Genomic DNA, 15458 nt, shown 5'->3' with positions numbered 1-15458 from the left:
AGAGCAATTCCTTTCTAACCTAAGTGCAGCCAACACCTCTTTATGGACACTCAAGACCCTTCCACTAAAACCAGAGCGATGCAAATCCAGATGTGGCCCCTGCTCCATCCTCAAAACCACCTTCAGACAGGGCAGGCTGTGAGTCCAGCTCCCTTCCCCAGCTTTGCCAGCTTAGCAATACACACAGGATAATCAGGCTTGGAAAAATAAAACCTCTCTGGGAAAAATAACCTGGCTTAGGACTGCCTAACTCCTAACCACAGCCCTATTAGGAGCCGCCACTGCGGCCTGGGCCATATTAAAAATGTGCTGCTCTGCCCCAGCTCCCAAACAGAGCTGGGGTAGGGGCAGGCTGGGTGGTTCAGCCAGACCAAAGGAGCTCTGCCAGTGCAGACACTTCTCTGGGGATATATCTGCATCTCTATTTTAGCCGAAACAAATGGTGTCAGCAAATAAAGCGTTTCCCAAGCCCTCGTTCCCGGTAGCTGTTCGGGCACGGGCGAAGGGTGAACCAGCCTGGTGGCTTTAAAAGTGGAATCCGAATGTGGAGGAGGGGGAGCTCGGCTTGGCCGGGAGCATCACCTGGAGTTTTCTGGACTTGAGGTGCCTGAGTCCCTCTGGAGGCTGCAGGGAGGTGAAATATCCAAAATGCCTGGGGAGGGGGTGGTGGCACCCACCGGGGAAGTGTCTCGGCAGGGAGGAGGTGTGTGGAGCCTGGGCAGCCCCCCGGGGGCTGTGTCTTCTCCTAAAATCATTAAAGTTGGAAAAGACCTCCAAGATAAAAACTGGGGTTAAAACTGAGCAGCACAGCTCTGCAAGCAGCTTGTTACAGGGGGGCCTCAAAACTGTGAAGAGACCCCAAAATGGAACTGCTTTTGTACAGGGGGGAAAAACCCCTCCCACCTGTGCTGGGCTCCTTTCCCTGCAAAAAGACTCCTTGAAGCTCCGGCCTTTCTGACAGCACGGGGGATGCTTTGGGGGAGTGGAAGCTCCACATGCGCCCACAGCTCCAAATCCAGCCTGGGAGCGATGCCACCAGCTCTGACAGAGGGCACGGTATCGATCTGGGGAATCTTCTCATGAAGAAAGAGTCGCCCACAAGCCCGGCAGATGGGTGGATGGGTGGATTGGAGCCTGCGGGGGACGCGTCCCCAAGAGACACCAACACAAGCACACCCAGCGCAGGTGCTCCGACCAGTCGGGCTCACACCCCGAGCCAAGACCACGAGCCTCCCTCCTTGGCAGCCTCTCTTCGTGGCCAGGGCTCCCCAGCCCACTCAGGCTGGCCACAGAGGCATCCCAGAGCCGTGGAGAGGTTGGGACACGGCCGTGGAGCAAAGGTTTTGGCCACCTCTGCCATGGCACTGACACGGGGTTAGGTGGTGGCATTGTTGCACCTTGCCCTGCAGGCCTGTCTGCGAGCCCAGGGGCAGGCAGGGCTTGTGGTGGGGCTACCAGCCCTGGGCACAGACCCCCAGGTGTCCCCTGAACAGCAGGACTCCCACAGGGATATCCCAGGGAATGAGCCCGGCGTAGACTGAAGGATGCATCCTCCCCTCCCCTCCAACCCGGGGCCAGCAGAGCGTTCTGTGCCGCACAAAGCCCAGGACAAAAGTCACTAACGGGGCACGTGGCTCCTGTATCCCAAAATCCCGCTGCCTGCCCCTGCCAGGATGGGGCTATCGGGGTCTGGCTGCCACCACGCTGCTCCCACTCCAGCGTCACCCTCAGCTCCGTGTGCCCAGGGATGTGTCCTGCCCCTGGGACTGAGCTGGGGCAGCTCTGTCAGGGTGAGCCGGGGCTCAGCACAGCTCCAGGGGGTTGACAGGGATTGCTCTGGTTCCCAGCTCACTGCAGGGTGGGGGGCTGCTCAGAGGGGATGTGAGAGCTGAGCTGCACCCTGGGTCAGACCCCCTGGAAGGAGTTCTCGAGTATCCCTGTTCATTCATTCCTGGCTCAACCCAGCCTCCCTCAGCTCCCTCCTCATTCATTTCTCCCTCCTTTTCCCTCTTTGCCGTGAACTTTTCTCCTTTCAGCCCGTGTCCCATCTCTCTCACACACACCCCTCCCTCCACCCTTCCCGCATCCCTCCGTGGATTTCTCCCTTCTCCCTCCTCCCAGCTTCACCCCAATGACAGGACGCACAGGGCAGCCACTAAATTCTCATTTTCCAGGCACCCAAGAGCCCTCTGTGCTGCTCCCTGACCCCGCCGGGCTGGCAGCGGGAGCGCTGCTCCCACACTGTGGGCATGGCTTGGCAGCCCCCTAAACAGATCAGGGCAGCATCCATCCCCTGCAGGAATGCGGGCACTTCACCAGGCGCCCCAGCGGGAGAAAAGAGGAGGCAAAGCAGCGAGGAAAGGTCACGGGAATCACAGCAACCCCATTTCCTGCCCGAGCCCACGGTCCCGGCTCCGCTGTGCGCTCCGGTGCCCTTTACCTGCGTGCACGGACTCCAGGTTCACCATCCTGCCGGCGGGGGGAAATCCGCGGTGTGCCCAGCCTCCTGCCGTCAGCCCCAGGTTGCCAGGGGCTGCCAGTTTGCCCTCCCTCCTCTGCCACCCGCTGCCTCTCGAAGCGGCCGTGGGTCCGCTGCCGAAGGGACCTAGAGCTCCATTGCCTGTTGCCATGCAGGGCCAGGTGAGCATGCGGAGCGGTGCCACGCCTCGCCCCACCTCCGGCTCCCTCGGGTGCCCTGACACCCAGCAGCTTGGCGTCAGGCCCATGCAAACGCTGCCATTTGCATATTAGTAACTCGGGAATGGATGAGTCCCTGCAGCGCTGCCAGGCTGCGGGGTGGGGTGGGAAGGAGGGCAGGAAGGAAGGCGCTCGCTGCGCTCCGCCCGCCCCCTCGGCCGCGCACGGGCACCGGCAGCACCTGCCCCAAAGCCCCGCTGTCCCCCCTTTCGGCCCTGCGCACCTCAGAGAGGCCGAGGCACCCAGCCGGGCCGGGCAGCACCCTGAGGGAAGGTGTTGGAGTGAAGGGACAGCCCTTTTGGGCCACTCTGATAACGCCGGCGAGCCACGGGAGCAGCCTGTGGCGTTGGGACTGTGTCCTCGCAGTCTGGGCTGAACCTCGATGCTGCGTGAAACAGCACGAGAAGGGAAGTTAAAAGCAGAAAAGAAGCCAGTTTTGGCTGGAGAGAAAGAGCAGGGTTAGGACTGGCACATGGAGACCCCGCTCTCCCGACATGTGCGCTGTAGGGTCCATCTGTGTCCCCTGAGGAGAGAAGTGGCAGCCAGCCTCTTCCTCCTCCTCCTCCCTGCTGTTTCAAGGATTTACCAACTTCCAGGGAGCCCAGGCAAGAAAAAAAATCCCCTAACGCTGGCTTCTTCTGCAGAAAGCAGCCAGAGGCCAGAGCCTCAGCCCATGCTCCGTGCTGTGACAGGGACCGAGCCACCCCGACAGCTGCTCCCTGTCCCTGCCATGTGCCACCCTGGTGACCCCGGCACCCCTCGGGACACCCGTGTGACAGGGCCGAGCTCCAGCCCTGCTGAAAGCGTTAACGCTCAATTAGTAGCTGCCAGGTACGAGCTATCACACATTCATCTCTCCCTGGGTAATTCACGTTCCAGGGCTCTCGGCTTTCCCACATGCCGCTCTCCCTCCCTGGAAAGACAGGTTTCTCCGAAGGGATGGGTGGGCGGGCAGGATCTCCAGCCTCACCTCCAACCCAGTCCGGAGCGCTGGGGCTGGAGCTGCCCGCGGCATGGTCAGGGAGGACATCCCCGAGAGACGGGAGGAGAGGGCGGATGAGCTCAACGAAACGCTAGCAAGGAAAACGTGGAGGGAAGCTGGGGGTTCCCGAGTCAGACTGACATTTATTTCCAGGGCAGGGGAGATTTCTGCCTCCAGGAAGCAGCGAGGTGGCACGGGGTGCTTGGCACGGCAGCTCCCGTGGAGCTCCTGGAGGGGCTGGACTGGTGCCACCGAGCCCCAGCCCGCCCAGCCACTCAGGCCCTGAGCCCCGGGGCGTTCCTGGGCAGCTGCCGCCCTCTTTTACCGTGTTTTTCTCTGGGTTTTCCCCATCCTGAAGGCTGACGTGATCGTGTGTCTTCCATGCGTCAAACAGGAATTTATGTGCTGGTGGCTCCCAGCCAGCTTGAAAGGCTGGGGACCACGGGAGCTCTCCTTCCCCCACGTCGGAGAACCTTTTGTTCACCAAGCAGGAGTTTCTCTTCTCTCGCTGCTCTTCCTGGCGCTTTTCCCGTGCTCCAGAGCCGAGCAGGAAAGCGGCTCTGCCGGGTGGCATCTCCAGCCGGACAGGAATCCCGGGCATCCTCTGGGCAGGGATGCTGTCCCGGCCACGGGCAGGGCACCAGTGCCCTCTCCTGGCCCCAAACACAGCTGGGAGTGACTTTTTCTCGCTATTATTTCGTGCTCAACGAAACAGCGGGGGAAATTGAATATTTAGGTGGTTTTCTCCCCGAACAGCTGTGGCAGCCGAGCCCATCCCCCTGGGTGCCCTGAGCTTCGGTGATGGGCAGGAGAGAACACACCCTCCTAATGAAAAATAGGGGATGGATCACAGCATCCCCACTTCTTTCTGCTGTGGAAATGGGATTATCGGGCAGGGCAGGACTGGGTTTACTCTGTTCACTGCTGCAATCACTCCCAGACACCATCAAAGGCGCTGCTCTTTCTTGTCCCTGGGGTCATCCGTGACCTGTCCGCTCTCCTCCTCGCTGCAGGCACCGTGTTCCTCCTCTCCTGCTGCCAGTGTTCGTTCCCCTCTTGGAGGGAGATAAGCTCTGCAGACAGCACCTGGTTTATGGGATACGGCCTGGGGACGGGTCCTGGACGCACAAACCGCAGGGAAACATTAAAAACCCGCCCCCTCCCCCACGTTCTCTTCCAGCAGGGCTGGGGACACCCTGCGATCCTGCACGGACCGGCTGGACCACGAGCATCCCTGTCCCGACATCCCGACATCCCGACACCCGGCCGGGCGCAGCCGCGCTCCGCCAGCACCCACTGCTGGAAGCCGGGGAACTGCACCGGCTCCCGGGCATCCCAGAGCCCCAGAATTACAAAATCAAGCCCACGGAGGCTCTCTGGGATGGGTCCCGACGCTCCCAGAGCGAGCCCGTGTCCATCCCAACATCCCTGCGCCCGCGGCAGCCGAGAGAGCGGAGAACGAACCCCCGTGCCCAGGAAAGGGTGAGCTGCTGGTGGGCGAGACGGAGGAAGGCTGGGAGTCCTCGCCCCATCCCTGCATTCCCCACACTAGAGGGAATCAGAGCTCCACATTTCTCCCTCCAGCAGCCAGCGGGAGCTCTGGGCTGGCCCAAAGTGCCGCCCTCATCAGCTGGAGCTGCAGAGGAATTCACCGGGAATGTTTACGGGACCCAGAGAAGCCTCGTGGGGCCACTCAGCGAGAGGAGCGACCCCAGGAGCTGCTTCTGCCGATGGGTTTGTCCACCAGAGCTGGAGCTCAGAGCTCCCACGACTGCTCGGGGTGAGCCAAACCTGTCTCCCTAAGGAGGATCCCAAAGGATGGTGTGTTTGAGGTGCAGCATCACACTGCTGAGTCAAAAATCCCTGGGTGTTCTCCCCCAGCCCATGGCTCTTCACCAGGTGCAGGTTTGAGACTTACCCATAAAGGAACAAGTCTTAATTCATGCACAGAGCATCATGCACAGAGACATCTTTAGGCCAAGGATGCTTTTAAAAATCAGTTTATTTTACCTTACAAATGATAAATAATTTGTTTGTTTGTTTTTTAAAAATCATTTCAAGTGTGTTTTACTTCATGTTCCAATATTAAAATACCTTTCCCTTCTCCCCCCACCCCCCTAAGTGATCAATACAAAAATAATTGTGACCAAATCCTCTTTTTTTCTTTCTTTCTCAGAAATTCCTGTATTTTAGGCAAAAAGGCACATTGTGAAGACTTTTCACCAGGAGGCACAGGGGTTCCTAAAGACCCCAAGAGCTTCTCTCCCCTCTGTGCTTGTTCTAATCTGAGTGGAAGAGGACACAGGGCCAGGCAGCACTTCCAGTGCTTTTTGTCTGATCCCTCCAGGAATATTGCAGGGCCAAGGACAGCTTCAGTGCCATCCCCGTTTAACATTTGGGCACAGCAAAGCAGTACAGTTATTGAAGAGCTTCTTGTGGATAGCTGGCAGAGCACGACATCAAACTGGACGTGGGTGTAGAATCCTTTCTTCAAAACCCACCCGGGATCCTCCTCTCCCCTTGGGGCCATGGGGCTGTGGTGGTAGTCACGCGTCTCTGGATGTTTTCTTTCTTAGTGGAAGAGTCACAAGACCAACACAAAAAGTTGGGCCTTCACTAGTCTAAATAGGGATTAATTAAAGCCCTAATTACCAGCCCTTTGGGGGCACAAGATGCTGGGCTATATCCCCTCGTTGTATTTCTATGCACAAGGGGATATAACAGCCAGTCAGGCACTAGGAAAAGCTACAGGCAGGCTCTTGCTTTGGGTGGGCTTCAAACCTTCCTTGTTCAGGGCGTGTGGACCCAAAAGTCAGCTGTTTTCCCGTTGTTGTGTCACCAGGAGGTGGTGAAGGCAGCGAAGGGGGTTCTTCATGGCAGAGATGTTTGGCAAGCCAGATCAGCGAGATCCTTTCTCTGCCTGCCCTACCCGCTGAGCTCGAGGCTGGGAGCTGCCCCTTTGAGCTCCAGAGCAGGGCAGCACACCCCTTTCCCCGTGCTTCACCCCAAAACCCGCATCTGCTGCTCCAGAGAAGCCGGAGCATCACCACCCAGCGAGCTGAGCCTGCTCATCACAGCACGAGGCAGCGCCAGGTGGGGAGGGAGTCACAGGAGAGGCACACACACAGAGCACAAGGCACCACTGTGAACAGCATTCCTTCTTCGGAGCAGCCAGCTCCTTGCTGGGGCAGACGAGCTGCCCCTGCAGAGTCCAGCCTGGCTCTAAGTTTCCTCATCCCAGAGGCAGAGCTGCTTTTGAGGCACGTAGTAGTCGAAGGTGTAGCCCTTCTGGCAGCTGCGGATGCCGCACTTGTAGGAGGACACCTTGCCGCCGGCGTCGCGGCTCTTGCAGTACTTGAGCATGCAGGGGTACCACTCGATGCTCAGCGAGTAGCTGCAGATGCACGGCTTCCAGCGGTCCGGGCACAGCCGGCAGCGCTGCAGCTCCGGCACGTCCGAGCCCTGCGGCAGCACCTCGAACATGGAGCCGTCCACCCCTGCAGGAGCAAGCACAGACATCGCTCAGGACAGAAGAAAATCGAAGGTGAGAGCCACCAAAGGCATCCCCACACAGCCCCCCTGGCTGAGGAGGAGGTTGGATAGAGCGTTTTCAGGGGTTGTTGGGACTTAAATTGGAATGGGAGCCACGGGAGAACAAAAGACCCTGAGGAAGGCAAGGTCTGGCAGGTCCGAGCTCTGCGGCAGCACCTGGAACAGACAGCTCAGGGTGCTGCCATGAGGTACAGAGGAGAGAGCCACCAAAGTCTCTCTGCACAGCCCCCAGGTTAAGGAGGAGGTTGGACAGAGCATTTCCAAGGATTTAAATCTGAATAGGAACCACAGGAGAACAAAAGAGCCCGGGGAAAGTAAGCCAGAAGACACAAAACCAACGTATTTCCACTGGGTGGTGGAGCAGGTGAAAGGTTACCTCTAAAATCCCAAATTAGGTTCACTCGGGGAGCACCAGCAGGAGGAGTGAGATCTGCTAACACACAGGCTGCTGCAGGGTGACACACGTGCCTCAGAGCCAAAACAACCCGTGCTGATCCCCAGAAAGCTGGCAGGAGCCATCGCAGCACCGTGCCAGCTCACTGACAGCGAAAGCCACGGGAACTCACCTTTCTCCAGCCAGAACTTGACATCTTCCTCCCGGGTGTAAATGGCCTCCTTGGCCTCCGCGCAGACGTTGTGGATGTGGGAGCTCAGCTGGGCTCCCTTGCTGAAGTTCACAGCCACGTCCATGCTGAGATGCTCCAAACCTCGCACCTCCTCCGCCTGCCGCACTGTCCGGGGGTTTTTCTGCAGAGGAAATAACCAAAAACTTCAATGCTGGGTGCATCTTGTTCCACTGTGAGGTGGTGCCAACATCAGATGTGAGAACGGATGTGCACCTGATCCTGCCTGGGTGAGAGGCACTTTAAAAACCTGTTGGTGCTGCAACCACGATGTTTTACTGCTGCCTGTGGTGGTTTCTCCATGTTTTGTCTCCAGACCAGTACTCTTTTGTCCTGATCAGTACTGTTTTGTCTCCAGATCAGTACTGGCTCCACCAGAGCAGGGATTTTCATGGCCACTCACCCACCCCTGACACAAACGAGGCTCGACTAAACCTCGAGTGCTTTACTAGAACAGGATCAATACCACTGAAGAACTCAGTTTAATACCAAATCCCTCAAGCAGGAGGGGTGGTCAGAGGTGGGTCTAAGATGCCTGGGAAGGGCACCCAGGTGGGATAACTCTGAGAATTCCTGGCTGGATGGGAGGATGGAGCCCCGTACCTGCCGCAGCTTGGCCATGGACTCGCTGGGGATGATCTCGTTGCGGTGGAGCCGGGTCACAAAGCAGAGGGCCTGGAACTGGCTCTGGCCCCTCTCCAGCTCCCCGAGGATTAAGGCACGGAAAATCTTCACCTCCTGAGAGAGAGAGGAATAACAAGAGTGAGAGCTGCAAACCTTTGGCATCAGTGAGGCGAACTGAGGGGTCAGGGTCAAAGAGAAAGGCTCCAGCCAAAAAACAAAGCCAAAGGTCTCATGCTTGTGCTACCTGAGCACAGGGGTTGTTCCCAGCTCCAATCCCACCCCAAAGCCTGCAGCAGAATCCCCGGTGTCTGTAGAGCACGAAGGGTTTGCACAACCCCGCTGTGGCAAGGACAAATTGCTGCCAGGTCACATCCCACCTCCAGCAGGGTTTCTGTCCTTTCCCAAGAAGGGAAGCAAACTCCAAGGAGCCTCGTCTGGTTTTGTTGAGCAAGTATCACACAGCCATTATGTTCATGCCTTACTGAGTAAGCAGCCCCAAATTTCCTCTGTAGCCTTCCCTCCCTTGCTTCTTGACAGGTGGCATCCTGGAGAAAAAGTTACTCATCCCTGAATGTGTGGAACAGAAGTGAAAATCAAATTGTTAAAGGCAGAAGGAGCCGTTATGATCAGCTGCAGCTGACTTCCTCTTCTGTCCAGGTCACTAATTTTATCATTTCACATGACATGGGCTGCAGTCCTTTCCAGAACCAGCCTGGAAATCAGTCATAGTTACTTCACGTGGAGCCACAGAATTCCTGGGTCAACAGCAGAGACTCCCCGTGTCCTGCTCTGGCATCAAACCCTGATTTCCCTGCAGGGATCAATTCCTCTGGCTCTGGCTTCAGGGGCATCCGTGCCCTCTGTAGGAATCTGCCATCCCTTGGTGCCAGCCCATCCCACTCCAAGGGCTAAGCAGGACTGCAACAGGGAGAGCAATCCGTGCCTTTGGCAGCTCCTGCAGCCATCCCTCCCCACAGAGAGACAGATACTGGTGAGAGAGCAGCAGGCAGAGCTGTGCCAGCTGCTCGGATCCCTCTCCTCCTGAGCTGTTCCTGCTGGACGCCTCATTGGCCTCTCCCAGCCTCTCTCTGCACCAGAAGGGAGCATTTCTCTTTTCCAGCTGAGCTTTCCAGCTCACAGAGCCCACTCTTTACTCCCTGCCTTTTCTCCATGCCCAGGAGAGCAACGGGAATGCCACTCAGTGCACATCTGGACAGCTGCAAGGACAGCATTTCCACCCCCAGGATTGCAGAAATCATTCTTGCTGGTGCAATTGTTGACTGCACAGCGAAGAGGAGGCTTGAGAAGAAAGAGATACCAAAAATTCCTGTGAAATTGCTATGGAATCGTTACTTTTTTTGAGAGATTTAATGGGGAGATGTCCCACTGAGACACTGGAACAACCCACGTTCCCCATCCACATTTAGTCCAGCTGCCTTCCAGCTTCCAGCTGGGAGCCCCCACGGCGTGCAGGGCCCATGGATGAGCAGACTAAAACCAGGAGCTGACTCTGGCATATTCCTCAGCTGCGGATTCGATTCTAATTCCCTTTGAACAGTCTGGGAAAAGCAAGCAGGGATAGCCACGTTTTGCATTCAGGCCGAAAACCTCCACAGGCAGGAGATTAAAAACAGTGCAGCACTTCCCAGGTTGGAGGCAATTTCTGTAAAATGAGAACGTGCTGAGCAGCTGATTAATCCTCCTGATCCGTCTATTTAAGAATTAGCCTTCAGCCAGCCGACTCTTTCCTCCTCAGGGCTGATGCAGACGAGGAATTCACAACTCCCTCTGCCTGAACTCCAGGTGCCACGGATTTCCAGAGCATTTGTTGACACCAAGGGAGATGCACTGGGACAGGCAGGAATGGGCTGGGTTGCCAGCATAGAAACAGCCAAAAAGCAGCTTAAAAAAGCTGCTTTCTCAAGGGTCTGGCTCCTGTGGCACGAGTTGTTCTGAGGGGAGAAATCCCACCTTTACCTGGCTCTGAGCAAAGCCAAAGTGGACCTTGCAGTGACCACTCTGTCCTGAGCAAAATCAGTCCCTTCTTTTCCCTGCTCTGTCCCAAATCCTTGCTCGGCTTTGGCACAGCTCTCCCTGCAGCCTCAGGTGGAGCAAGAACCAAACCATGCTGCTTCAAAACGATGCCACAGGGAAAGAGCCACCAAAGCTTCTCCCCCTCGGAGAGCACCTTCCCCTCCCCAGCCTCCTCACCTTTTCCCAGCAGGAAAAGCAGTGAATCAGTGCCAAGGTGGGTACCCAGCCAAGGCAGCAAACAGCACCTTTAGCTCTGGGTTCCTGCAGAACTTCCCAGCAGGGAACAAGTCCCAGCAGAGCGGAGCAGAGCGGGGACTCTCCGGGTGAACTCAGGGCGGGGGCGCGGGGAATCCTCGGCCCTGAGTGGGTGCAGTGACAGCTGCTGCTGGGGTTTGGGTGTCAAACACTCGGTGGAACAGGGAACAAGCAGCCCTGCAGCAAGGCCACAGCAGCTCCTCAAGGCAGCACGGAAATCAGTGCTCCCGGCTCCCAAAATCCCAGGGTGGCCTGTCCCTACCAAAGGGAGGAGCAGGGAAATCATCAACTCCTTCCCTCCTCACCCTGTCCTCAGCCAGGGGCTGTCATCTGGGGCTGAGAGCAGCTCAACCCCCCTGCCTGGGGTTTATTCCAGCTGGGATTCACAAGCCTGTGTGGTCCAGCTCCCAGCCCAGCAACGATTCCACGTCGAGTGGAGCAAACCAGTTCCCAGGGAAATAAATCATTTCAGTGCCTTCCGCCCTGCAACCCATTCAGCTTTGCTGCCAAATTTCTCTCCCCCAAGGACATCAGTGCTGCTGTGAGGACCCACTTCTGTCTTTGCAGTGGCACAGGCAGAGGGGATGTGCTGCTGGGGCCGTGGGGTGACAGCAGCACTGCTGGGCCCCATTCTGCACGCTGTCAGCAGCCTTTGCCCCAGGGAACAGGCACAGCCACCACAGTTCCATGTGTTTGCACAGCACAGGGAACTTGGTGTTGCATCCACACCGGGGGTCCAGCCAGCTGAGCTACCCTGAATGGGAGGGGATTATGGTTTTTAACCCCTCTCTCTCTGGAAATGGCTGGAATGAAGTTTGGTGTCTTGTATTAAGGGATCTATAAAGGCACATCAAGGATGTGCTGGGGGGGGGGGGAAGCACATTTTCAGAGCAATAAGGTTCTAGAAGTCAGAGTAACAAACACCAGGGTGTTTTAATGAGCCCTCCCACAGGGTCCTGAATGTTCAGAGAAGAATCTGCTTTCCAAATCACACAGATAAAATCTGTGGTCAGATGTTTTCCTGTGTCACCTGGTGATTTGTCACCTAACACGTGGCCCCTGGCATGAGGAAATTCTGAAACCAGCACCCCAAAACATCACACAACAGCTTTATCAACAAGAACTCCAAAAGACTGGCAGTGTGAGGGTTAAAACACTCCCTTCTGTTTCCAACCCCAACTTTTCCAGCAATCAAAAGGGAAGAGAAACTTTTCCAGATCTTTGTCCTGACCTCGAAATAAACCCACTTTGTTCTCAGTGTTTAACAACTGGCAACATCTCTCAAATCAGACACAACATTCAGGGTTGCCGAGCCCCCTCATTAGTTTTTGCAGTGCATTTTGTGCCTGACCACAGAAAAAGAAATGTTCTCGTTCTCCTCTCTCAAACTTCAAGAAAAGAAAGGGTCGCTCCTGCTCTGCCCAGAAAACACCGAGTCCCAGTTCGAACTCGCACTGACCACTCTGTGCTGCTCCAAACAGGAAAAATAACCTGGTGTGCTCTGAGGACACGGCTCCTCCAGGTTCAGCTCTGGAGGGCAGGCAGGGGTGGAAGAGCAGTGAAAATCCCAGCCCTGTGGAAGCCCCAGGCACTGCTCAAGTCCCACCAGTGTCAGAGCAGAGCAATGAACAATGATCTCATTTAGCTCCTTTCTTCTCCAGCCCCTGGTCTGGCAACCACAAATTGCCAGCAGAGGAAAAAAATAATTAAAAAATAGCAAATAAACCCCTGACTTTGGATGAACCCCCTGCAGTTTAAGCCAGAGGAGTGGAAAAATCGTTTGTGGAAAAACCCCAGCATCCTGGCCAGAGCATGACCACACCATCAGGCTCAAGGGCAGCAGATCAACAACCCAGCTGCTTCTGGGAACACTCAGCTCCCCACGACCTTCAGTGCAGGGGAGAAGTTGTGTAATTTCAGCCAGAGCAGCACCGGGGCAGAACAGGGAACTGTCTGGGTGCAGCTGCAGCAGGTCAGAGGGGGAAGCCCGGCCAGGCTGCTGCCTGCTCACACATTACTCACCACACCACAAAGCCAGCTCCTCGCTCCTTTATGTTTCCCTGGCTTTTCCCAGCTATTTTCCAGCAAAGCCATGGAGCAGGGAGAGTCAGGCCCTGGCTGCTCTAAAACTGAGGATCAGGAATGCACTTCTGCAAGTTGGATGCTTGCAGAGCCCTCCAGGGAGCATCGCTTCCAGCAGGGGCTGAGCAGCTCAGGATTTAACCTCTGGACTCCAGACACCTCCAGAGAACCCCAACCCAGAAGACACACAGCTCTAATAAGGGTGGGAGGGAGAGAAGAACTAACACACACTCAGTTGAGTTTGTGGCTGAGCTCTGAGCTCTCAAGAAGAGCTGAAGCAAGTGAGAAATGCTGAAAAAATCACCAGCTCAGCACAGCAGCAGTCCCCAGGTCACTCCCCAGGTTCCCAAAGGACCTACCTAAAGGATCTGTAGTGAGTTTGGACCTCCCTCGCGTGGGAATGTGCAAGTTTGCAATCCGCAGGCTTCCGAGCCCTTCCTCCCTCCCCTCACTTCCCTGCTGTGCCATGGCTTGCAATTATTGAATATTTTCTCTAATAGGAGTCACAGGGCTGCTTCCCTGCACATGTGCTGGAGTATTTGGAGCATGCCACCACTTCCAAAATCACCACGGCTTCCGCCGGCACCTCAGAGAGGAAAAGGGACATCCAAAGGAGACTGAGACTGAAAGGGGAAGAGGCACCAGAACAACCCCTGGCAAAAGGCTCCAAGGTTCACAGCAGGCTGGGACACACCACCTTCCTATCTCCTGGGTCTGGGCTTCCTCCTGCTGCAAAGCAAAGTCCACCTGAGCAAACAGGCGGGATGGGGAATGAGATAACACAGCCGTGCCACCCCGGGCAAACTGCTCTTCCCTGGGCAGCGGGAAGTTCCCCACATCCAGCCAGGCTCGGCATCTCCATGCCCATGGGACGTGTGGGATTTGGGGCTTCAGCTCAGCAGCATCAGCTCCCTGCACTCCGGGCTGGGAGCAGAGGGAGCCGTACAGCAGGGCTGTTGTCAGCCCCACTGATAGCTGTCAGTCAAACACGTCCCACACCACACACCAGCCCCCAAAGACGGCAGGAGCCCACCTAAGGAATTAACTGTACCCCATGGCACCATGGAGAGAGATATCCCAGGGCTACAGCAGAGCGTGGACAGCCCCACACCGGAGCCAGGGACCCCAGATCTCCCCAGCCCAGCCTCTCCTGCCCTGCCCCCGCTCCGTGCCTGGCTGTGCTGAGCCTGCCACGCGAAACTGGGCAGAACCGTGCAAAATTGTGCTGCTCACAACTCAGCAAGGAGCATCAGAGCTGCTGGGCTCAGCTGGGAAACTGCTGCCCGTCCTTTCCCCGCTCAGCTGGGAAACTGCTACCTGGGATCTTTCACCAGCTATTTCCAGCGTGGAGGCAGCCCGGGTCACAGCAGTGACACCGGCGGGGACAGCAAGGCTGGTCACCTGTCCTGGAGCTGTGCGGGAGAGCCCAAACAAAGCCCCCGACGGTGCGAGAGCATGGACGGACTGTGTTTCCCTGCGCATTTCGAGGGAATTCCGTGCCTCTGAAACAGTTCTGGCTCCTGGAGCCCCAGACAAGATTTTCCAGGTTCCGAGTTGGGATGGACTCGGATCTGGAAGGAGGACGGGAAGGATCGCCATCCCCAGCGCTCATCCCACAAAAAGCACTCACGGAGCGCACAAAAAGCCAGGGACGCGACCCTCCCGCGAGGTGCCAGGGGCCAGCGCTGCCATCCCGCAGCCTGTGCCCTCCTCCAGCCCCGCCGGCACTCACCGCGGGACCCCGCGGCACCCGGGGATGCTCTCCCCGTCCCGTTCTTATCCGAAATCCCCGCGGATGCTCTCCCCCGCTCTGTACCGGTCTGAACTCCCCGGAGATGCTCTCCTCACTCCCTCCCCACCCGAACTCCCCGGAGATGCTCTCCCCGCTCGATCCCTGCCCGAACCCCCCGGCGATGCTCTCCCCACTCCCTCCCCACCCGAACCCCCCGGCGATGCTCTCCCCCGCCCCGTACCTGTCTGAAATCCGCCGTGAGCGTGACCAGGGCGCCGTCGGCCGCCCGCAGCTCCAGGCTGACGCAGTCGGCCCCGCTGTCGGCCTGCAGGCTCTCCTCCGTCACCTGCCCGCCGGGCAGCCGCACCCGCACCCGCAGCTCTGCCCGCGCCGCGGGGCCGGGCAGCGGGGCCAGCGCCAGCCACAGCAGCGCGGGCAGCGCCGGCAGCCGCGGCCGCGGGCCGCGCATCCCCCCGCGCCCCGGGCTCAGGGCAGGGCGCGCATGGGGCGGGGGGCGCGGGCGGAGCGCGGAAGGCGGCGGGGGAAGGCGGCCCCGCCGCGCCCCCGGCCCCGCGGGGGTGGCTCGGCGCGCCGCCCGCTCGCCCGGCTCATCCAGCGCCCGCTCGCTGCCTCCTCCCCGCGCGGGCTCTGCCCTCGCCCCCCGCCCGTCACTTCCCCCCTGGACCCGGGACGGCCCCGCCGAGCAGCGCCCGCCCCGTCGTTAAAGGGACAGCGCCGGGGCCGAGGGGGAGCGGCGAGCGGCGGCCGAGCCCTGGCTGCGCACGGGGATCCGTGGTCCAGAGCCCCGACACCCCGGACCCATCGTCCTGAACGCCGACCCCGCACACGCGGATCCATCATCCACAGCCCCGCACAG

General features: G+C 58.1%; 1 protein-coding gene across 1 annotated transcript; it reads right to left on the bottom strand.

Moving 5' to 3' along the window:
* Positions 1–5663: 5663 nt before the first annotated feature.
* Positions 5664–15218, bottom strand: OAF (out at first homolog). The gene is given in 6 exon segments (XM_068994658.1): positions 5664–7176; positions 7798–7978; positions 8458–8592; positions 14823–15063; positions 15065–15129; positions 15131–15218. Coding segments are annotated over 6 exon segments (960 nt in total). The 5' UTR covers positions 15194–15218; the 3' UTR covers positions 5664–6901.
* Positions 15219–15458: the final 240 nt, after the last annotated feature.

The sequence above is a fragment of the Aphelocoma coerulescens genome, chromosome 24, assembly GCF_041296385.1.
Source record: "Aphelocoma coerulescens isolate FSJ_1873_10779 chromosome 24, UR_Acoe_1.0, whole genome shotgun sequence".
Taxonomy (NCBI): domain Eukaryota; kingdom Metazoa; phylum Chordata; class Aves; order Passeriformes; family Corvidae; genus Aphelocoma; species Aphelocoma coerulescens.
Note: the sequence above shows the minus strand (reverse complement) of the source record. Positions and strands in the feature narration are given on the sequence as shown.